Raw genomic sequence first — 25332 nt, 5'->3', positions numbered from 1 at the left:
TTGGCCTGATTTTGTGCTGTCGAGGACCACAAATTATAAATTGAGGCCAGCGTCCTTTTGCAGCTGTGCTTGCCATGCCTTGTAGGCCAGTTGGAAAACAGAAACTCCTGCTTTCTCCCTGCTGTGACTGAGGCCTCCATGGTCCATGTCTTTGTTTAGTAGCAGAGTGTTCAATGTGGCTTCTCCATAGGTCTAGAGGTAACTGGAAATGCTCAGAACTTTCTCCTGGGGTCATTCATTATTAATAGTAAAACCCATTCATTCTTACATTGGGGCTGGAACCCAACAGATTTAAAGTGAGCCTTGAAATATCTCTTAAGGCCTCAGCAGCCTTTATTTCCACCCCATTTTATTGGTTAAATCAAATGATATGGCAGGTCATACTCAGGCAGCCAGTTAACAGATTTTACGTATTGATGGGTAGAGTGGCAAGAGCACATGGAAATGGTACAAATTATAGATGGTCATTTTTGGAAATAGTTCCTTAGAGTTTTGAACCAACATACTCTCCTGCAAAATAAAGGGCTACTTTAAACAATGGATTAGGGAACCACTTCCAGGAGCAAACTGGATGCTGATCAAGGTGCTCTCCCTACCCTAAGATTAAGGAGAACTCGTAACGTATCCCGTTGGATTTCATGCTACTGTTTCTTCCACGTGAAAAACATACTCAATTAATCATCTAAACTCTCATCATACTCTCCAGTTGGCTTGAAGTCCAAAATGTTATCATCTGTACAAACCCCAGATATGCATGGAGTTTCTTGGAAAAGCTCCTTTTGACCTGGAGATCTGTTATTAGAAGGCTATCCCACTCCTCCAAATTATGTTTAACATATGCTTTCTGTGGGGCAAAAGGAACCCTTCTCCACTGCTTGTGGGAGTGTAGATTGGTGAAACCACTGTGGAAATCAGTGTAGAGATTCCTCAGAAAACTAGGATTAGAAGTCCCACTTAACCCAGCTATTCCCCTTTTGGGTATTTTCCCAGAAGAATTAAAAACATCATGCCACAGCAATATATTTGCACCCATGTTTATAGTAGCACAATTTGTCATAGCCAAGTCTTAGAAACAACCCAAATGCCCATCCACTGAGGAATGCATAAAAAAGATGTGTTATTTTTATACAATGGAGTATTATTCAGCTATGAAAAAGATAAACTTGAGGCTTTCATAGGTAAATGGATGCAACTAGAGACCATACTCAAGTGAAATAAATCAGAACCACAGGTGTAAACATTGTATTGTCTCCCTACTGTAAGAATCGGAAAGAATAAAACCCAAACATGCAATAGATATTGTGGAAGAGAAAGAAATTTCTCAAAGGAAGGAATAACTGGGATGAGAGAAAGGAGAAAAAGAAAGAAAGAAGGAAGGGGAAATATATATATATATATATATATATATATATGTGTGTGTGTATGGATAGCTAGGATAACTGTACTGCTGATGTCCAATGGTTTATTAAAGGAACAGTTAATGGTTAATTTTTTAAATTTGTTTTTGTTTCTGTTTTTTTCTGACCAATTTTGCATTCTTACATCTGGTAATCTGAGCAACTTCATTGAAGATAGCAATGTATAATATAACAACCACTGTTAATTCCTATCATTTTGTTCTGAAAGCCTGTATCATTTTTATTTTGCTTTGTTTTGTTTTTGTCTACATTGTTGATATTTTTTTCTATAGCTCTTTTTTATTATTCTCTTTAAAATTAAAAAAGAAAAGGACAGGAAAACAAAATATATGTGCTGTCAGTGTAAGCAATACTTGTGTATGGAACATGCAGCTTTCATGTGTGAAGGCTGCCTTGGGTGTGACAGTGGAAGCAAAGATTACTTCTGTGGCATATTTTTGTTCGTATTTACATTGAAATTTGCATATGTTTTTATTTCTTATGTTTTAAGTTTTATAAGCAAGTAAACAGCTGATTTGAAAATTTTGATGTCTATTCTAAGCACTCATTACATGTTTGGTACTTTATTTATTGATATGTTATTCTCCTGCTAAGCACATTGTACAGTATAGTAGAAAGCTCTTGCTATCTCAAGAAGAAAAGAGGTGAGAAGAATGGCCTTCCATATAGGCCATTGTAAGCACATGTGCTGTCAGTGCAAGTTAGACATGTTTACAGAACATGCAGTTGCCATGTGTGAAGACTGCCTTGAGTGTAACAGTTGAAGCAAAGATTATTTTTGTTGTAGAGTTCTATTGGTATTTTTCTTTCATTGAAGCAGAAATCCTGACCTAACTGCAGACATTTGTTAAATAAAACTACAGTCATTCTGTTCTCTGCCACTAAACTCACCTAAATTATATGATTTGCCATCAAATTGAAACTTTTGTGAATATGCTAAAAACAACTTGCTACATATACAACTATGCTCATCACTGTGCTCACCACAAGATACCCATTGTACCATGGCCTTCAACAGATCTTATCTCATTCTTGTAACTTCTGTTTATTAACTTATAAAAAAAACAAACTCTCTGTAAACCTCACCTCAGACTTTGGGGATTACTGCTCTGGGGTCTGCTAGCATCCATAAAGTTTCCTTTCTTTTGAGCTCCTGGCTACTGTCGATTCAGTTTTTCCCACAACAGTAGTTCAGACAGGAATTTATTTCTGATGTAACCGTTTAAGTTTTATAAGCAAGTATACAGTTGATGTAAAAATGTTGATGTTTATTTTAAATATGCGATACATATTAAGAATTTAATACTTTATTTTATTGCTATTTTATGTTATATTATACACATTGCATAATATGACAACCTCCCAACAAAACAGCAAGACCATCAAGATGTCAAGTATGTCTTATAAAATGGCCGGGAAAGCAAAACATATTTGCTGGCATTGTAAGTGATACCATATGTGTGTATGGAACATACTTTTGTCACATGTGAAGACTGCCTTCACTGTGATAACTGAAGTACAGATTATTTTTGTAGCATTCCATTGGTGTTTTCATTCTAATTCATATAGGAATTTACTTTTGTTGTTAGTTTTTAGATATCATACACCAAAAAACAATTGACTTTGAAAATTTTAATGCTTGCTTATAAACACTCAATAAGTATTACTAATTCAATACTTTATTTTTTATACTTTCCCTTTTAAGCACTCTGTTTTTAATATAATAAAACTCATAAAATTAAAATTAATACCTCATCAATAGAAATACTCTAAAGAATAAACATGGGTATTATACAACCATCATAATGCACCTTTATGAGAAAATTGGCATGATGCCCCATGGACTACCTCATTTCTCTTTAATAATCTTGTTATAGATCACTAATATAAACCATAGTACTATTACCATTTTATCTGGAAATTTCATTAGCCTGATCCACAATTTTGCTAAGCCTAAGGGTTAATTGTTGTATATATCACAGTACCTTCCCAGTCACCAGTCTCCAGTATTAATTTTCTAGGCTTCTTCCTTTTATAGAGTTCACTAACAGGGTGTTTAACATTCTTTCAGTGTGTAGACACAGCGTCTTTACTCTCTCTGTAGTTTCCAATCCTACTGTCTTTATCACCCTTCCAGCTTCTGCTCTCCTGTGGAACCCAAAGCCATTACCACAAGTTTTAGGTTCTTTTGTTGTATCACTCCACTTCCAGGAATTTTTATTGCTTAATTTCAAATTATCCTCAAATGTAGTAAAATTAAGTGTATTAAAACAATAATGGTTTATTATCTCACAATTCATGGGTTTTCTGAGATCAGCTAGACAGTGGCTTTGCTTACCGTTGTGTTGACTGAAAATCTTTTCTGTGCCTGCATTGAGCTGGGATAGTTTCTCTCACGTGGCTGATAACCCATCATTTGTTAGTTATCCCAAGAACACAAAAGGAAAAAGAAAATGACAAAGGTTTCCTACAGTTGGAACTGGAAGGTCTTGAAGTTTTTTCATCACATTCTATAAGAGGGCTGGGGATTTAGCTCAGTGGCAAAAGCGCCTGCCTGGCAAGTGCAAGGTCATGAGTTCAGTTCCCGGTACCGGAGAAAAACCAGAAAAACCAAAAAAACATTCTATAAGGAAGTCCATATTTAACTAGCATACACATAAGGGTGGAAGGAATTGTTGACGGCTGTTTACGGAATCATATAAAACAACATTCAATTTTAGTAAATACCCTAGTAGCATAAAATAATATAAATGTTTTATTACTAGGTAAACCAGTTCGATTTTTCCGAAATAACAAATTACTGAAAACTTAGTGACTTAAACTAGCAGAGCCATCATTTCTTGTAGTGGCAGGATAGGTTATTTCTGTTGCCAATTTGCTGTAGGTTGCATGATCTTAGATAGTTTCACTCGTAAGTCTGAGGTTCCTGCTGAGATAATCAGGACAGATGAGACCTCTTTCTAGTCTCTTGCCTTCCAGGGGGCTAACCTCAGTGGCGTATAGAAGAGTTTCCAAGAGTGAGAGAATAAAACAAAGCCAAAAGATGCTTTGAAGCCTATGCTGAGATCTCACATAGGGCCATTTGCATTGTACCCTATTTGCCAGAGTGACAAGCCATCTCAGTTGCAAGGAGTGAGGGAAGAGAATCCACCTTTTCTTTTTTCATGAGAGCTATTGTAAAGAATTTATGACTATTTGTAGTAGTCCACCACAGTGGAGAATATATTCTCATTCTTCTTTCCGATGTATAAAATTTGATTAAATCTAGTTTTGTTACATTACTGTATTTCAATTCTATAAAACTTTGGTAGAACACAGGGTAGGCTACTCTCTAAAGAGACCACAGGTAATTAAACATTTATGATAAAATATTATTTTCATGTCATATAAGATTTGAGTAGATGGTTCCAGGCAGGTCTAAAAGTTTGATATTTTCGAAGGTCCAATATTTAGAGACTTTACAGATCTCAAAGTTTCTGTTTATCTCAAAGAAGTTAGATGTGTGTGTTCAAATAATCATCTTGGGTATTTATAAGTTATTGAAAAGTAAAATTTGTAAAAATAAATTAATAAACTGCCCAGAGTAATATCTTTTTATCTTTATTTCTCCTAGAAAGTAGCAGATGATCTGAAAATTGAGAACAAAGCACTTCAGGAACAACTTAAGCAGGCATTACTGGTGAAGAATGTCATGTTTCTATAAAATTGTTACAAATAAGGAAAATGCTGTACCTACAAAAGTATATTTTAAATGAGTAATTTGATCTTACAAACTAATAAGCCTATATATTTTATTACTGTGAGAGGTTTAAATATATTCACTTATGTAACACCAATATATAAATACAATGTAATATTTACTCTTATCAAAAAATAATTAAAAAGTACACTTTTTAATCAGAGCAATTGATTCCAAACTGATAGACAACATATTCAAAAGTAAAAGACTGCAAGAATTAGAAACTAAGTTAAATGAAGGTGTTGACTTCTACCACTTTTTCAAATTTTAGGTAAATAGAAAAGGAATAAAAAGCTACATTTTCTTAAATGAATAGGAAAAAAGCATAATTATTTGTATTCAATTTGTATTAAGATACTTTTTAAAGGTATTAGTAGTAAAATAATAAAACATGGGGACAAAATAGCTTTTAAAGTACACTAAAATTTTAAAAAGCAATAGATTTTCTTTTTATCCAGAAGAACCACTTAAAAATATTGATTCATGTTGTTTGGAAAGCAAAATACACAATAATTTATCCAGAATACTACTTTAATATGATGTTAGTATAGCATTTTTACCAAAAAAAAAGAAGGGAAGCTTTATATGGAGAAAAATACTGTACATTACCATGGGTTATAGTTGAACAATAAAGAAATGGAAATGAAGAAATGGACTTTGAAAATTCAGTATCAGTGTTTCAAAGATATACAAACTTAAAGAAATTTAGTTTTTGATATAAATGGCATATAATAAATTATTATATAAGAACAAAGAAATTGTACAAAAGAATAATTAAGAAAGACTTATTCATCCAAAAGTCAATATATAGTGATTATACAATAATAAATTTGATAGTACATCCAGGTGTGATGGTACACACCTGTAATCCCAGCACTCAGAAGGCTGAGGCAGGAGGATCACTGAGTTTAAAGCTAGCTGGGGCTACAAAGTGAGTTCAAGGCCAACCTGAACTGCAGAGTGAAACCCTGTCTCAAAAAGAAAAAGAGTAAAATAAAATAAGAATAAATTGTACAACAATTACACTGAGGTTCATGTACCAAATGGAAAGTTGAAAAACAAATTCAAATAAATTTCATAAATTTATTGTTTTATATAATTTTAGGTATTAAAAGTTTTCATGGAAGAATAAAATAACTACACAAAGTAAACATCTGGAAAAGAATAAGTTTTTCTTTCACGAAGTACCAAAATATGGTGCAGATTGATTTGACATCCAAAATTCAAGAATGAATTGTGAGGATTTTAGAATAAACACTGAGTAACAGCTAAATGTTCTTGACTATAGCAAGGCTTTTTAAACTTCAGACCCAAAATGAGTATGTTAATGAATTTTATTCTGCATAAATGTAAACCTTTTATGGAGATATATATATATATATATATATATATATATATATATATGAAGCCATGCATGGCAGTGTTGTTATTCCAACACTCTGGGAAGCTGAGGCAGGGGGATCACAAATTTGAGCCCAGCTTGGACATCTTAGTGACTTAAAGAGACCCTGTCTCAAATAAAAAGTAAAGGCTAGGGATATAGCTTAGTGTAAAGGTCCTGAGTTCAGTCCACAGAACCACAAAAGTAGACAGTGCTTATAAAATAATTTACATAAAGATGTTTCATATACCTACAAGAAATATGTACAGCCCTCCCCTGTAATGCAAATAGGCAAGTCATGATTCAGAAACATACATGGCCAATAAAAGTATACAAAAACAGTATATTTAATCTCACTAATTATCAAATAAATGCAATTTAAATCGGTAGTGAGATTTTTAAAATTTACCCTCTGTAAAATTTTAGGGAACAGAATTATCTAATATTTGTTGATATAAGTTAAAATGAGCAATCTTTTACATGCTTCTATTAATCACTATGAATTGATAATTTTCTGGAGGAATACATAGCAAAAGCCTTGGAAAGATAACAATTTCACTCAATAGCTCTCTGTCTTTTAAAAGTTCACCTAAGAATAAAAAGTGTGTAGAAATATTACACTACTGTGTACAATGTAACATTTTTCATTATAAATTTTTCAGATGATCAAAATGACCACTGATAAGAAATTTGTTGTCAGTTATGATATATTACTAAATATAGTCATGTACATTTTGACATTTATTTATTGTCATAGAAATATGAGTCCGAATATCATGATTCATTATAGATAAAAATTTAAAGTGTATAGATATATATGTTCTAGCTATATTTTGAAGTAGACAAAAAGATTATACACCATAATGTTAACAGTGTTCTTTTCTATGGGGGGTGACTATGAATTTTCTTTTTATTAATGTGCATATTTTTGATAATAAAATTAAGACATTTTAAAGAAAATTTTCATTTTAGAAGAAATAATTTTTACCTTTTCTTTCATTCTTTGATGGATGTTAAAGGATATTGTCTTAGTTATAGTCTACCATTTCTAATAATTTGTAGCTTTTATCAGTTTTTGTTCTGCCTATATAATAATTAGAACCTTAAAAAGTACCAACTTGGACAAACGTGGAGATATTAAAACTACCCCTCAAAACTGGAAGAGGTTTTCAACAGCCTTTAATTTTAATTTGGAAGCTTTCGCCTATTGGCTATATTAATGGCTTAACTTAGCTTCTTCTAACTAGTAAATAGAAGTTGAGAAATAATGTGGGTATAAAAATATGCACATCGTGAAGGTGCTTGTAGGAAAATGTCACAGGAAACAATACTTGACAAACTGTACTTTCTTAAAAACAGGAAGCTGAAAGAACTAAGCGTCAGCTTAATGATGCCCTAAGCCAAGGGGCAGAATTTAATAAAAGGGATCAGAACAACAGAATAGTGGAAATGGGCATGGATAAAATAAAAGCTACCAGTAAAATAAATTCACATGGACAAAAGACAAATGATAAAGTTCAAGAATATCCACAGGTAAGGAAATAACTAGAGTGCTATGTGCTATAATAAAAGCATCTTTCATATTATTTCATACTTTACTTGTATGTATTACTCTTTCTGTTTGGACTTCTGCCCTTTACTTTCTGGATGTATCTGTTGATTATCATCTTGAGTACAGAGTTATCAATTAACTACATATTTATTTGGAATTAAGCATATGAGATTTGAGAACCAGAAGAAAATAGCTTCAAAGACCATTCTTCTGTAAATTACAGTGATACTTAAGTTGTCACATGGCTCCAAGCTCAAATTTTCTGCTACTTGAACAGAAAACGTCAAAAAAACTCTGCTTCTTGTTCATAACTGTATTCCATAGTCAAACTGAAAATCTGACTTGAAAAAAACCTGTAGGGGCCCAGAGTGAGTCACGCTTGCATCTTGCTGCAGCCACAAAGGGTGTCGCTGAGTCTAAAGCAGACATGTAGTGCTTGTGTTAGTGTGTAAAAGCATTCTTCATTATGCCTCTTTTTTGCACTTCATTTTCATAAAATATCATAACCCATGGCTCCAAAGCAAGTTAGTGATACCAGCAATAAAGCTAAGAGGAAAAATGTAAGAACTACTTTAGAGTTAAAGAAATCATTGTGAAATGTGTTAAAGTCTTGGAAAAATGAATTTTTAAGTGTGATTTGGGGGCTTCAGAACCAATTATTCAGTTTTCCATTATTTCTCATGGGAAAAATATGTTCAGTTCTCTAGCTTTTTGATGTTCGAACATGAATTCAGAACAAATTGAGTTCCACAACTAAGGAGTCACTGCACTAAAATACAAAACTGGAGAGAAAACTCTACAAAATATTTAACTTTATTTCTCTTGTGAAGTTGATTTAGACTTTCTTAAACCTCACTCAGGATTTGTCAGAGTTGATCCTTCCTTGAAATCTAAACCTGATCTTTAGCCCCTCCTCCCAGGGCACATGTTTTCGTGATGCCAGGCACACTAGCACATAATTGGCACTTTAGCCTCAATGCGCTCATTGAAGTTCCTGGAATACACTGTTTCTGTCACTTTCAGGATGCTGTGTATTTTGTTCTCTTTGCTTGATATGTGTTTCTCCATCCTCCCTTCTTCCTCCAAGCTTCCTCCCATCTTCCTCCCTTCCTAAACTCCATCTGGTTAAAAAAAAAAAAAAATGAGTGAGAAACAAAAAATACTATTTCACTTAATCTGTTGCTGTAGAATGAGTTGCCCCAGGATTAGATGGCTTGCACAACATGTTTCTCTCACAGTGTTTGTGGGTCAGGAATCCATATGTGCTTCCACTGCTACATTCAACTGCAGGGGGCACCTAGCAACGTACACTAGCAACAAGACATAGAAGAAAAGTAAGCGAATTTGGTGACTATCCAAGTCTTTGCCTCAGATGGGAAAGGATAAAGCCAGCTGATCTCTGTATAAAAGAAACCAAATGAGCTGACATTCAGCCTTGGAGTAAAACCTAGAATTAGCACTTACACTGTAGGAAAGTATCTGTTATTTTCACAACAAATAAGCTTGTAATGAAATCATACATTTTTATCGTAAACCTCAATAAACATTTTGAATATGCATTCTCAATATGCTTTTTAATAAATTTATAAGTTACCAGAAAGCACTACCATATTAGTATTGTGTGTACTACCACTATGAGCTCTTCAAAATGTGTATTTTTAGAGGATTGGATAAATAGTAGATGTTAACAATAATTATTGTTTACTAAAGTATAGAAACCTTTACTCTTTTTTTTTTTTTTTTTTTTTTTTTTTTTTTTTTTTTCTTTACTCTTAATTTAGAAACATAAAGTATAATTTTGGGGCCTGTTATTGTATAATGTCTCTTCAGTGGTGAAATATGATAATTCCTTAGCTTTTTTGACACTTTAGTTTTATACAGTAATCATATTAAGAAAACTATTTTAAATGATATTTTTCTAAATGACAATATAAGCATTGATATGCACGTTTGGTATATTTAAATTTAATATTATCTTTATCACAGACCTCAGCTGTCCAAAGTCAAAGACCAATTGAAGAAAGGTAAATCACTTTTTACAGATATAGTCTTTTTTTAATTTTATCAGTTCATTTCTAAACTATAAAAGTAGCCAATCTAAATACAAAACTCCTTGACTTATATATTTGCTTATGTTATTATAGTCTTCTCTAAGGAACTGATTTTTAATAGAAAATGCATGAAACTTTATATGTGTAAGACTGAAAACTTTGGATATAATTCCAAAAACTCAAAAATTTTCAATGATAAATTGAAGAACAAGGGCCAATGTACACATGCAAACATTTTGTTTATTGTTTGAGAAATTAAATTTTCATAGATTAAGGAGCTGACTTTTATTTTAAAGTTGGTTATCAAGATGCATGACCTTGATCACAGTTGTGTGAGCAACTCCCTTAAATCATATTTTGTCTTTTGTTTTCCTCAGTCACTTGATGAAACTGTGTCAGTGTTTCCTTTTGGTCATTGACATACATTAGTGAGAATTCACATTAAACAGACATGAGACTCCTTAACTGTTCAGAGCCTAATACATGAAATTTTGATTCCGATTACCATTCAGAAAAGACAAAAAAAAAATACCCAGAAGTCTGCAGTTGTGTGCTTCATTACCATTTTTAATATTTCCCGATTACACACCCAGATGAATTAGCATTGGGTAATAAGTATAATGATTAATGGCCAGAAATTTTGAAAAGTTTCATTTTTAATACTTGTAATTAAACATTTATGATAGAATATTATTTTCATGTCATATAAAATTTGAATAGATGATTCCAGTCAGGTCTAGAAGTTTGATATTTTCTAAGGTTCAATGTCCTTACTTCTTATTCTAATTTCCCCTTGTAATTTTCATCAATACTTTTACTAGTATATATATTTTAATATATTAAGAGAATATTACATATTGGTTTAATTTACTTTTTGTTGTTTAAACTTATGGTAGGCTTCTTATAATTTATTCCTTGATAAATTATGGGTGGTCAGCCCTATGAAAATTTGAGCAGTTATAAATAAAAGTATTACTTACTGGCTTCAACTTTTGTGGAAACTTAACCATCTTTTGACTGCATGCAAATAGAAATAAAGCATGATACTTCTTTACATTTAAGCTCAGATTATTGTAGAGCATGGCGTATCTCTGTAGTTTTCTGTGGAAACATGGAGAAGTGAAGGCAGTGAAAAATGTCAAAAAGTCTGTAATTTATCTCCCTGCAGAACAGGAGCTAATACCTTTTCAAATATTGTTTTAATATTGAGCATTTATGTAATTGCTGCTGACGCATTTGATAGACTATATACTTGTTCCATCTCAGAAAATAGAAACATTAGTTTAAGTATTTTAAAGAGAATCCTTAGCCTCAAACAAAAACATAACAAAGTAGTCTCAGGTATCTCCCACAGGTCTTTGGGAAAATATTTAAGGAAGGTTGTGAAAACATTACTGTGAGGTGTCCCTTCCCTACCAGCCTGAATTCTACTTTGCTAATAGATCACAATGGAAAGTAGTAAATAGAAGAAGCATTCAGTGGGGAGAAACAGACTGAGGATGATAGGGAATATATGACATCAAGATTGGGGTAAAAACAGAATGTTAAATAATTCCTCTTAAATTGATTTTTTTTTTTTTTTTTTTTTTTTGCCTTAGAAATGTTCACTAACTTTACGAGGGAACATTGGCTGTCATGCTATGCACAGATAGGTTTTACAGGGCATAAAAGTTTAACAAACACGGTCATTTCCCTTCATACATTAACAGTCTAGTAAACTAGACAAGACATGTACAAAATAAGTAAGGATATGGTACAGAAGGTATATTCTGTAAGAAGTTACCAAGAAGCTACATCAAAAAGGAGGACACATTTCTGGCTAGGCTGAAAAGTACAGAGCATTTACTATAAGAAGGAATTGGCTTAAATTTTATAGGGAAGTATGAGGAAAACATTTTCCAAGTGGACAGAAATTTGCTTTGAGGCAAAGATGAGGGCATGCAGAATCTATAGAATGTGCTTAGGGAAAGGTCAGTAATTAATTTTCTTTGGAGTCTAGACTAAGGACAATAATGAAAATAATAAAATAGGTTGTTTCAGCATGCTAGTTTTTATAGAATTACCCATAACAGCTTTAGGTTAAATATTATTAAATATAATAAAATTCAAACTATTAAGCACATAGCACAATATTATTCACTATCCTTCATTTTGGGTTACTTCTTAGATCCTAATAGAATTTCTGAAATACTTTGGAAAAGTATCCCAACCTTCAGAGAGTGGATGGGAGCGAAGTAAGGAGACCCCACCTGAGCAGACACCTGGTATTGGTTACAATAAAGTACAAGTTTTGCGCTTTGCAGCATCTTTTATTTGTGTTAGGGAATGGGTTATTGGCAACTATCTAATCAAACAATAGGTTTTAATAATTTACTGTTTCACATCATATATGTTGTTAAATTTTCTTAAATGTTTTATAGCATTGAAATTCACACCTTTAAGAATGGAAATGTAAACTATTTCTATGTTTTACTTTTGAGACTCACACCATGAACCTACTTTTTAAATCTTTTTATTTGGACTTTTGCCCCCCTCCACATACCACTTAGGTTTACTGTAAAGTACAAAATACGCAGAAAAGGAAGAGTATTAATTGATGCACCTCTTTTCTCCGTAGACTAGATAGCTAGCTGTTAAACTTCTCCATTCATTTATTCACCAGACTCATTCATTCAGCAAATGTTTGTGTCACCTTAATATGCCAAGTACTCTTCTAGTTATTAGGTTCTACTGATAGCTAAGAAATATAAGACCCCTTTTCTTGTGCTTGCATTTTAATAGGTGAGATGGGCAACAAACCAAAACAAGTGAACAAGATAAAATTAGACAGTCATAACTGAAATAATAAAATCTCTAATGAAGAAACAGGGAAGGAAAATTTAGGTTGAGTAGTCAAGGAATTGCCTATCAAAAGGGGTTGCCTAATCATGAAATAAAACTGAAAGTATTTTGATATACTGTATTTCCAGTTTCATTAGAATAAATTCTACAGATGAAAAGTTATTGTTAGGAGCTCTAGATGTGATTTCATAATTTCTTCAGTTAACTGTTTTTCCTGTGTTGCCTTTACATATGGCATGTTACTTGTGACCCACACTGTAGGCATAAGGTAGATTCCATAGAATCTGAATATAGAAGCAATAGAGAGTATATATAATATCTCCCAAGTTACCATTATTCCATAGAGAGGTATACTTGGACTGAATACAACTAGGTTCACCGTGGAAAGTGTTTCTGTGTGGGACCCCTTCCTCACATATGCTTAAAAGTATAGGGAAATAGAGGAAGAGACAATTACTCAGTTAATCATGTAAAAATGGAAACTTCCCGCTTACATCAATGACCTTGTTTGAAAAAGGGTAGGAAATGACCATACCATCATAGCTGGTATTAGGGAGAGCTGCTTTTCCCCTTACAATCCTGTTGAGTCAAGGCTACCACATCACCCAAAGGACAAAGGGAGAGAGTCACCAAAGCTATCCATGAACAGATTTGTCTCTTTTCTATCTTCCTTTTGGTCTGGAAGTCTCGTTAATTAAAGTCTCTGCACATTAGCTCTTTACACATGCCCGAGTTCTCAATAGTTACCCAAGTGGGTAAGGCGAGGATGCAGAACAAAAGCCTATTACATTGGCTAAGATTTAGAATTTTTTAGGTTGCAGTTTGAATCCTAGATCTTTTTGCTTTGTCTTGTATATATGGATGTATTCCCTATGTTGTGTTACTGTGGGGGACAATATTAAATTCCCTTTCCTATATTTTCATTGATAATTAAAAGTTTACTGTATACCTCAATACTTGTCGGAGAGTTTTTTTCCTCAAGGGGGAGGGTATGGGTTGGTAACTGAGTTGACAGTTTGGAAAATGGATGTAGTTAAGGAAAGTTTCTGAGAGAGAAGGTCTTGGACAGAAGAAGAAGAAAAAAAATTGGGGAAGTTATCCAAAGCAGCTTTCTGTTTTGCACAGATGACGTGTATTGAGGGACTGTGTGACCATAGCATGTTTATGGTGGTATGCATTGCAGACTGTGCCCTTGTACATCTGTTTGCTTTGTAAGAAAAGGTATAATGCTCAGACCTTCAAAATTAATGCTGTTTTTGCAAACAGAGGTTTCATCTGCATACCCCTCAGTGATGTTAAATGGTAGTGTGAAAGATGCTGCCAGTGTGCTTGTATGAAACCTGTTAAAATTCATGCTCGTATTTATACTATTGTGGTTTTCAATTATTTTGTGGAACAGGTACATATACATCTCACATCTTGATCATTTTTCCTCCCACTATCCCCTGCCCTCTCCAGGTATCCTTCCTATCTCTACAAAATCTACTTCCATATTTTAATAGGTAGTGATGACTACAAAGAATCTTTAAGTAGATAGGGATTGACACAATTTTCATGAGCTATACCTAGGTTGTTTTTGACAATCTACTAAGAACTGAGAGGGAGCATATCACTACCTTTATTGTTATCATTATTATTTTTTGTGTGAGTAAAATCTTCCATGGTTTTCCTGCTTCCCATCCTCCTCCTTCACTGTTCAGATACCATAATCAGTGTGGATTTAAAGGTATGCCTGTCTCCACTTCTTAAAGATACTGCTTTGGCTGAAACAAGCTTGAATTCAATGCTGTTTGCATCCTTTCAAATATTTTCACTCCTGACCTTCAGCCATATTGTGGTTATTATTCAGTGGTTCATTGTGACAGCAGGTAATAATAAAAGTAAGAAATGCATGAAAGTGGAAATATAGTTATAAGTGAGCTCTATTGGTATTTATGGCATTATCGTTGGGGTTGCTGCACATTTTCTCTGTTGCTATGATTAGATCATTTAAGTGTATAGAAGCAACTGATTAATGATGTCCCCAATCAACCATTTCAAAACCTTTTAAAATATTTTGTTTGCACTTACTATGTGGTAGTATTAGTGGCAAGAGTGTTAGCCTGTGCCTTAAGATAGGCTTGTGAATAAGAATTGATTTATATTGTGTACTTGAATAAGTTTTATGCTTTACTGGCTCAGTGATAGCGATAATCCTACAGGATTTGTCTTCAAAAGTGGTCCCTGCAATGAGTGTTATACTTGATAATCAAACGTGTTAAATCCAAATACCTGCTAAAACCAATGAAGCATGTTTTGAAATGCTATCCTTTAACAATTTAGGATAGGACAGTAAGTCCTTGATTGATCAATATTGTATGTCTCTATCTGTTTTCATGAGAAACCACTTTGAAGATATCAATATGTAGTACATCAAGCATTGTTAATTCCCTACCACTTTGTTTGTAACTCCGTATTGTCTGTACTATTCTTTTGCTATTTTGTAAAAGGTTGTCTGTCTGTTAATTTTTTTCTCCTTTTATTTTTAAAATAAACAAAAAATAGGACAGAAAACTACCTATTCCCTTTACTATTGGAATCTTCTTTATAAGAACAACGCAAAAGTTTTCTTGTCTTCAATTATTTTTTTTAGCTACCAACCACCTTGCACTTTCATCCTTAGGGATATCTTCCACACTCCACTCCCCTTTTTTATAATACAAACTCCGTTGTTTGACACTCATCTTAAACTAATAAATGTAGAACAGAGGACACCAGTTACATTTAATGGTTTTGTTTCTATGAGAGCAAAATTCAAATTATTTTGAAGCTTTGCAATAAATCTTAAAGCCAGTTATATTAACTGGAGCATCAACTGATTAAGAACCATCAAACTCTTATAGTTGATATGATTAGATATGCTTTGTTAATTTTTTATGAGCATAGACAGTTTGTTTAAATGACCATCTAATAAGCAAGAGTGATGGGACAGGCATCAGCTGAGACTGTGCAGGCACACTGTGACATATATGGTTGCTCTGGGTCTGCACCCAGAAAACTAATCCTGTGCCAACTGGTGGCATCTTTTACCTTGAAGAAAACTAAGTCAGAATTTGGGAGTGGATTTGTTAAAAGACAGTGACCTTTTAATGTCAAAAATTGTATGGAAAAATTTTTATGTTCATTATGAAATGAAACTGAGAAAATAACTTTACAAAAAATGTAACTAAATTTTACAATAAATGTAAACCTTCAAGCCATCCTGTGTTGTACTTTGGCTGACCAAGTCTTTCTCATTCTGTGGCGGTTAAGGACTTAAAGTATTTTAAGTGTGTTATATCTATATATCTATTATAAATCACAGATGATGCCTTACTATCTTCAACTTATTGTCTAATATCAACTTCATATGGTATTACTGTTAAATGATGAATAATTATAATTGCTTAATATCCTTATTTTATGAAAATGATTTTTCAATTGTAAATGTTCTTCATATAATCTAATGCTAGATGTTTTGTAATTCTAAAGCTCAGAGAAGAAAAGATATAGCCCTGCTATTTCAGATCTTTCACAGACCCTCAAATCTCAAGATAAATCAGCTTTAGCAAGTTCAAATGAAATTTCAGTTGATAAAAGCCTATTCCAGATATCTCCATCAGACACCCATGATAAGTCATTAACAACAGTATCATTGAGCAAAGAAAGTCAAGATTCCCTCTCTGCTGGAACATTGCCTCAGAGGAAAAAATCAGCTGCATCGTTGATTTCACTTCCTGTGCTTACTGAGGATAACTCAAAGGTGTGGTATAATATAATGGGTTGGAAGCTATTTTAAATCACTAGACTCAGTATCTTGAGTAAACACTAACTAAAAATATCAGTTTTATCTTATTTCAAGGAGAGCAAAGTTTGCTTTTAACACAACTGATTTTTACAGATGGATATAGAAAACACTATTTGGATATCTAAGTAATATTTTAAATTAGATTCTAATATTGATAAAATTTTGACATTTATATTATAGTTCTAATGAAAAATGAAAAGGTATGTAATGCCTGAGAGGATAAATTTTCATAGTTTTTATTTCAGGTTCATCTACAAAGTGACTTTTATACAATAAGGTGATTTTAAAGGCATAATAATTTTGAAATAGTTTCATATATACCTTTAAGGTAGATGTAGAAAATTGTAAGAATTGCTTTTGTTAGAAAAGTGCTTATTTATGAAATTCTAAGGGCAAAAATAAAATGATTGAAGTATACTTGACATGCATATACAATATATTTTTATCATTCAAGTTATTAAAATGTCCCTATAAGAAAACTTTGTAAGCATTGGATTTTGCCTAAAAATTGAAGTAGACCAAAATATAAATCTAAACAAGAATTGTAATCAATAATTTTTAACTCAGTTTATCTGGCACTAGTGTGAAGAAGAATCACAATATTTCTTAGCTCTCTTGATATTACTAATCAGTTTTCCCAAATTTCTGTCAAATCCGTTCATTATTCCCACTTTTCTATTTGAAAAATTCAGGAAATAATGAAAATAAAATGTTTCTGCAAAGAGATTTTATATGAGAGTAAGAATCTATCTTTTTCTCTAAAAAAGTGAATATGTCTGAGACTTATAATCTCTTATTACACCTTTTGTTATCAAGGCTGATGCATCAAAAGAGAAATTACAAAGGAAGACTGAAAATGAAACTTACCCAACAGCAGAAAAGTTTCAAGGTAAAGAGATTTTCTGTTGTGTAACATGAAATGTGAAATAAGTAGGTGAAAGCTTAACATGATTAAATACCCAAGTAACTTCTACACAATCATCACATAGTATACAAACGTACTGACAATGCTATAAAAATTAGGATGAGCCAGGCTCAGTGGCACACACTGGGAAGCACTTTGGGAAGCTGAGACAGAAAGAGCTCATGTTTGAGCCCAGCCTATGCAACTTAGCAAGATGCTGCATCAAAAAAATTAAAAAGGGGCCGAGAACTTAGTGCTTAAGGCCCTGGGTTCAATCCCCAGCACTAGAAATAAATAAATAATTTGATGAGTTACAATTCCATTACTGAGAAAGTCTTATTTCAATTAAGATCTGGGTAACAGGGAATTAGTTGCTTTGTCTTAACCAAAGAGTAGTAATTGGCACTATAATTTTTAACACAATATTGTGTCAAAAATCATCTGAATATATACAGAAAAATTATTTCTGGTATGGATAATATTTTTGCAAGGTGTTTTTTTAAGTCTTTGCTGTGTAATGTGTGGGGGGTTTTTTTGGTACCAGGAATCAAACTCAGGACCCCAAGCTTACCAGGCAGGTGTTGCCCCACTAAGCTAAATCCCTAGCCCTGTGTAATGTTTTTTAAAAAAGACAAATTGCATTTTCCTTTGCAATATGTCTTAATTTTAATAGCCAACTGATATTTTATTTCACTGGTCTAAACTTTCAAAATAAAACCAAACAGTCATTATAAAGGTATAGCAGTTTATTTTTATGCTTTGAAATGAGGATACCTCTGTTTTTTCGTGTATGATGATTATTTGCCAGAAGTAAATATTCCTTACTATGGCCAGGATGATTTCTTTTATTCAGAATTTATCACAAATTTTAACAAGGAGTTGAGCTCAATTTAAGCAACTGATTTCTTTAAAAAAACTTTAATTGTGGTAAAACATACCAAACATAAAAGTTACTCTTTTATCATTTTAAGTGTGCAGTTCTGTGGCATTAATTAACTACATTCACAATGTTATGCAATCATAGCTACAACTACTTTCACAACTTTTTTTTATCACCCCCCCGAATCTGAGCATCACTGACTCCCATTTCCAATCTGTTCTCTGTCTCTATGAAATTGACTAATCTGTTGTTGTTGTTGTTAAAACAGTGATCTTTATTTTCTTTTAAAACACTTCCAGGTCATTTGAATTTGCCAACGTAGGTATGGATTCGTACCTTAAGGTCCATTTTAGCATGTGTGCTAATCTATAGATAATATCCTCAGAAGAATCATATTATGTTGTTAAAGTACAGGCCATTCTGGCATAACCATGGAGGGGAAATTGCCTAATCTATGTAATAAAGTTAAATGAAATTATATTACTTTTGTCTTTTCCTAAATATGTTTAATATCTTCTCTTGTCATGCACTTATTGGTTATTTGTATATCTTCTTTGGAGGCATCTATTCAAGTCCTTTGCCCACTGGATTGTCTTTTTTTGTTTCTGAGCTATAGTAGTTCTTTTTTTATTTTAAAAATAAAAGGAGGAAAACATTAACAGACAACCTTTTACAAAATAGCAAAAGAACAGTACAGACAATACTGTAGTAGCTCTTTATGTATCCTGGGTATTCAATCTTTGTCATGTGTGATTCATAAATATTTTCTCTCATTGTTTAAAAAAGATTGTCTTTTCCTCAATAATGTCCTTAACTGTATAGAAGTTCTTAATTTTGTAAATCCCCATTTAACTATTTTTTTCTGCTGCTGGTTGTGCTTTTGGTATCATATCTGACAATCCATTGCCAAACTAACAGTCTTAGAGATTTATTCTCAAGCTTTTAAGATTTTTACTGGTTTAGTTCTTTTGTTTAGGTCATTGACCCATTTATAGTTAGTTTTTATAAATAGTATGAAATAATCCAACTTCCTTTTCTATAATGAAAATAAATTTGCTCCAGGACCACTTGTTAAAAGACTACTTTTTTCCATTGAATTGTATTGGAACTTTGGTCAAAAATCAGCTGATCATAAGCGTGTGACTTTGGTTTTATTCTCTCAATTTTATTCTATTGATTTATAGGTCTATCCTTATGACAGTGCCATCTGTTTTCATTTATGTAGTTTTTGGTGGATTTTTTTGGTAAATTTTGAACTGGAAACTGTGAGTCCTCAAACTTTCTTTGTCAACAGTGCTGTGGCTATTTAGGGCCCCTTAAAATTCTTCATAAATTTTAAAATGAAGGTATCTGTATTTTTGCAGAGGAGGCCTTGAGGTTTTGACAAGGATTATATTGATCATAGGTCAACTTGAAAGCATTGACCTATTAACAATTTTAAGTATTCCTACTCAGTGACACAAAACGGTTTTTATTTAGATATTCTTTAGTTTATTTTAGCAATGTTTGATAGTGCTTACTTAGTGTAGTATTCTTGTAAATGCTTGATACATATTGCTTTTAATTATTTTTTTATTTTTGTTAATCTTTTTCTTACATTGATTTTCAAATTATTCTTTGTTAGTGAAGAGAAATTCCACTAAAATCTGTCTAGTGATCTTGCATTGTGCAACCTTTCTGAGTTTGTGTGGTAACTCTAATATATCTGTGTATAATCTTTGAGTTTTTCTGTATGTGTGATCACCTGTATGGATGATCCTTTTGAATTTGGATGGCTTTTGCTTCTCTGTGTTGTCTAATTGCTCTGTCTATGTTGGAGAGCTGAAAGCAGACAGCCTTGTTTTTACCTGACCTTCAGATAAAATCTTTAGTTTTTTGCTGTTATGTTAGCTGAGTCTTTATAAATGTCCTCTTTGAATTTTCTGATAATTTTTTCTTTTTTACTATGAAAGTATGTCAGATTTTTTGAAAGCATTTTCTGCATCAAATGAATGATCATGTATTTCTTTTTCCCTTCATTTTATTGATTTGGTGTATTGTATTGATTAATTTTCTTTTTTAAATTTTTTTAAGTGTGGGAAAATTTATTGGAGAAAAGGAGTTAGGAGTAGGAATGGGGGAATAGGAAATAGGAATAGCTCCTGAGAGAAAGGAGGTGTCCTGAATGCTTTGCCAACAAGCCCACCTCTCAAAGGAAGTTTTATAGAGCAAAATCATGAGGTGGGTACAATGTGGTTCAAAATTATGATCAAGAAGATTGCAAATATAACCAATTAGGTAATATTGATTTCAGCAAGAGTACATGGGTGACATCATTAATCTTGTTCAATAGCCTATAGTCTTAGTCTTGTCTTTAGTTTCAGTAGTCATAGTCTTAGTGTTAATGATTTTAGTCTTAGTAGGTGGGAGAGAATGACCCACATCTAATGAGATAATGGGAAATCCCAAAAGGGTAATACCACTAATCCCAAGTCTCTATTCATCCATTAAGAAGTTTGTAAAACTAACCATTGTGACTTTAGTCTTCAGAAGCACCTCCAATCTCAGCCCTGATGCATTCTCATCTCCTGCACTGACTCCCTCAAGGGCCCAACCTTATTTGACTGACTACTATATTTCTGTCTAACTTAGCTATGTATAATATTCCCCCCTCTGAAGAGGTTTCTCTATCTGTGGTTAGAGAGAAGAGGTATTGTTTCTGCCTAACTGCTTTGAGCTGAGAAGGTTTACTGTAGGAGTCAGTCAGGAGCTTTCTCCAGGAGGTAATCTAATGAGCATTGGTTAGAAGTCATGTTGCAGTTTAGCAGTTATGAACTTTTTACAAGGTCGATCCAGTGAATCCCAAAAAGGAGTCTGGCACATTTGTCATTGGTTGCATCTGCATGATCACTTGGAGTTTGGCAGCCTCCCCTCCCAAGTATCTCAGTGGGACCCTTCAAGATGATGTAGGGGAAATACTAGATGTCAAATACACTGAGTTCATGTCCCCCAAAGTCAAAGAATGAGTTCTAAGAACAACAGAGGCTAAGAGTAGGAAAATTTATTGGAGAAAAGGAATGGGGAATAGGAATGGCGGACTGGAAAATAGGAATAGCTCCTGAGAGAAAGGAGGGTTCCGAATGGGTTGCCCAGCTAATTCTCTATGTTGAACTACACTTGCATTCCTGCACTAACATAGCAATTAGTCTTGGTGTGTGATCCCTTTACTATGTCATTAGATTTTTGTTTTCTGTTATTTTGGTGTAGGTCTTTTGTGTCATGGGAGGTAATGGTCTGTAATTTTAAAAAAATGACTTCAGGGTAATATTGGCCTCAAAATGTTTGGAAATAGTTCCTGGTCTTCTAAATTTGGAACAACTGAGGCAGATTGGTGTTAATTCTTTATATGTTTTGTAGAATTTAAAGTAATGCCATGTGGTCTCAAACTTTTCTTTATTTGTAGGTTTTTTACTACTGATTCATTCTTCTTCCCAATTATTGGTCTTTTCAGATTTCCTATTTCATAATTATTCAGTCTTGATAGTTTGGTGTTTGTATGAATGTAGAAACAATCATCTAGGTTGTCCAATTAGGTGTACAGCTGTTCAGAGTATTGTAATCCTTTCCTTATTATAAAATTGATTTTAATACATTTTTGTTTCTGATTTTAGTTACTTCAGTCTTCTCTCTTTTGATTATTTTTCAAAGAATCCACACTTGTTTTCACTGATTTTTCTCTATTGATTTTGTTACCTATTTCTGATCAAATCTATGTTACTTTGCTGCATTTGTTGGGTTTCATTTTTTTTTCTTTTTCTAGATTCTTAAGGCATAAAGTTGCAGGTTTGAGAACTTTCTTGTTTCTCAATGTAATTACAGCTATAAAATTTCCTTCTTACTACTGATTTCACTACACCTCAGTAAGTGTCCACTGCATGTCTTATCTTTCTTTCTGTTTATCTTAATATTTTCAAATTTCCTTTGTGAATCCTTACTTGACCCATTGATTGTTTGAGATTATATTGTTTATATTCAACATTATTAATTTTTAAATTTTTCTTGATTTCAAGTTTTATTCTATTGAAATAAGATTCCTGTTTAACAACTGAGTCATGTTCTTGCAACTAGGTCAGTAACTAAATTGGTTGCTAAATGAGGAAATGTATATCATATGAGCATTACAATATTCAGAACCAAGAAATAGCCAAAGGAAACTCCAACTTGATGACTTTGCTTTTATTTGTATGACTCTCATGCAGTAATGTAGTGTATAACAGAACATTAAACTACAGCATTATACTGCACAGTACAATCAGAAAAAATTAAAGTACTATGAAAACAAAGTGTACTGCACGAAAAAAAAGACATTGAGGCTCTATAAACAAGGTGTAAGAATTATACAAAAGAAAAAAAGGATGATAAGTCCGAGTGGCAGGTCATAAGTCCAAACAGCACGCCTTGGTCATAAGTCTGAGTGATTCAAACTTACAGGTAGATCGTTAAATAAGGAATATCTCAGTCCTTGAATTTTTTTCTCAGGATTCTTTTACTAGTACATATTTTCAGTGTATAATGTTTACATTCATCATGGGAGTTGTACATGTAACATAACCTATTTTAAGTCTTTTTACTTGCCTTTTTCCTCTTCTCCCCCACCATCTCTTGGTCTAGTCCTTTAAAACCCATTGACGTTATTTGCATGTCCTAATACGTGATATGTCCTGGAGAATATTCCATGTGCACTAGAAAAAGTATGTGTTTTGCCACTGTGGGATGGCTGTTCTGTAAATGTCTGTTTCGTCCAATGGGTCCACAGTTTTACCAAGTTTTATATATATATATATATATACTGCTGTTCTGTTTGTTGTATCCATTATTAGAAGAAAGGTATTGATATCTTCAAGTATTATACAGCTGTTCTCCTTCAATTCTGTTAATGTTTACTTCATGTATTTTGGGACTTCATATATTTTGTTATGTGTATGTTTGTAATTGTTGTGTCTTCTTGATGTATTGAACCTTTTATCAGTATATAATGCTACACTTTGTGTCAGTTTTGGACTTAAAGTCTCTTTCTTTCTTGATATTAGTATCACTATTATACCAATCTTTTGATTATTATGTGCATAGAATATCTTTGTGTATATCTTTTCTTTCCATCTGTGTTTGTACATCTAAGTTGAGTCTCTTGTGCACAGAATATAGTTGTCATATGGATGTGCTTTGTATTCCGCTAATTCTTGTCATTTGATCAGAAAGTTTGTTCCATTTAAATTTAAAGATATTTTTGAAGGAAGAACCTATTTTTCTGCCTTTATGTGTTTTCTGTGTGTTTTAAATCATTTCCCCCACTGAACTGTCTTCATTGTGTTTAGTTTATTTTTTATATTGAACCACATTTCAGTCCCTTGTATCTATTTGTATATATTTTTAGTTTTTTTCCTCAGGGCTAATGGGGGGACTACATTTAAAACTCCAAACTCCTAAAAGTTTGAATTCATACCAACATAACTTCAATAACCTACAGCACTAGTGGGAAATCAATGGTTTATGTGTTATTTATTTTTCTTTTAAGACAAAAGATGTGCAAGTATGAAATTTTTCTAAACAAAACAAAAACCTCAGTAGTCTGGCTTAATTGCAACATTGGCACTTTGTGATAAGTAGGTGGGTTTTGGATTGCAGTTTGGGCAATCATCTCTAAAAGATTTGCTATCACTGACCAAGAGAAATTTTGCTTCTATACTGCTCCATTTACTGCACCTCTTGATGCTATTGAACAATTGTATCACTGTACAGTCCCTCTAGTGAACTTTTCAGTATTCTGATAGCTATTCATTTCCAGAATTTTTGTTTGCCTCCTTTGTATAATTCCTATTTACTGATGTTTGCACTTTGTTTATACATCATTGCTCCAGTAACCTTTAGTTTTTTGTTAATGTTTCTCTAAGCTCATGAATACTTTTAACATGATATTTTAAAATCCTTGTCAAGTCCAGTGTTTGGATTTCTGTATATTTATTTTGATCCTGTGAATGGGTTATAGTTTTCTGTTTCCTTCTATGCCTTGTACTTTTGTTGTTATTGTTGTAAAAAACTGGTCATTTGAATGATGTACTGCAGTGATGGCAAACTTTAAGTTCTTTGCAAATTCTAGACATTAGCCCCTTTGTCAAAGAAAAGATATCTGAGTGTGCTTGAAATTGTTTCTGCACCTTCTATTCTGTTCCACTGATCCTTGAGTCTAGTTTGTTTTTTCTAGTACCATGCTGTTTTTTATCACTGTAGCTTTGTAGCATAACTTGAAATCCAGGATTGTGATGTCCCCTGCTTTGCCCTTGTTGTGCAAAATTGCCTTTGCTATTCTAAGTGTCTTTTTGCTTCCATGTGAATTTTAGGATTACTTTTACCAGTTCTGAATGGAATGTTCTTGGTATTTTGCTTGGGTATCATGAATACTAGGCATGGGCTTTTCCACTGAGTTATACCCCAAGACCTTAAACTTTTTTATTCATAGTTTTCAGCCTTTATCCTCTTTGGTTGTGTCTTGGTTACTTTTCTCATTGCTAAGACAAAATACCTAATACTCAAAGTTAAAGGTAGAAAGGTTTATTGTAGCTCACAGTTTGTAGTCCATATTCGGCTGGCTCCAAGTGAGAGGGGCATCGTAAAGGCGAAACAGTTCATGGAAGACAGGGCACCAAAGCAGAAGACAGTAAGCAGCAAAGTAGCAAAGCACCACGTGACAAGTGACTCTCTTT

At 33.0% G+C, this 25332-nt stretch overlaps 2 protein-coding genes across 4 annotated transcripts in view; both read left to right on the top strand.

Moving 5' to 3' along the window:
* Nucleotides 1-12439, top strand: part of LOC102028389 (coiled-coil domain-containing protein 7-like) — a 73125-nt gene extending 60686 nt beyond the window's left edge. For 2 of the 3 annotated variants that reach the window (XM_005398153.2, XM_005398154.1), the window contains 4 exons: nucleotides 5032-5097; nucleotides 7898-8071; nucleotides 10077-10114; nucleotides 12309-12439. In XM_005398153.2, coding sequence (XP_005398210.1) covers nucleotides 5032-5097; nucleotides 7898-8071; nucleotides 10077-10114; nucleotides 12309-12315 — 285 coding nt within the window. In that variant the 3' untranslated portion in view covers nucleotides 12316-12439. Of the gene's footprint in view, nucleotides 1-5031; nucleotides 5098-7897; nucleotides 8072-10076; nucleotides 10115-12308 lie in introns of those variants that run through there. The other variant, XR_263097.2, reaches the window with a different exon arrangement.
* A 1668-nt stretch (nucleotides 12440-14107) lies between these two features.
* LOC106150038 (uncharacterized protein C10orf68-like) overlaps nucleotides 14108-25332 on the top strand; it is a 43218-nt gene continuing 31993 nt past the window's right edge. The window contains exons 1-3 of the mRNA XM_013521359.1: nucleotides 14108-14193; nucleotides 16493-16763; nucleotides 17625-17697. Of these exons, the coding sequence (XP_013376813.1) occupies nucleotides 14108-14193; nucleotides 16493-16763; nucleotides 17625-17697 (430 nt within the window). The remainder of the gene's footprint in view (nucleotides 14194-16492; nucleotides 16764-17624; nucleotides 17698-25332) is intronic.

This window comes from Chinchilla lanigera, unplaced genomic scaffold, assembly GCF_000276665.1.
Source record: "Chinchilla lanigera isolate Chin_1 unplaced genomic scaffold, ChiLan1.0 scaffold00061, whole genome shotgun sequence".
Classification (NCBI taxonomy): Eukaryota; Metazoa; Chordata; class Mammalia; order Rodentia; family Chinchillidae; genus Chinchilla; species Chinchilla lanigera.
The sequence above is the reverse complement of the archived record's forward strand: the minus strand, read 5'-3'. Positions and strand labels throughout refer to the sequence as shown.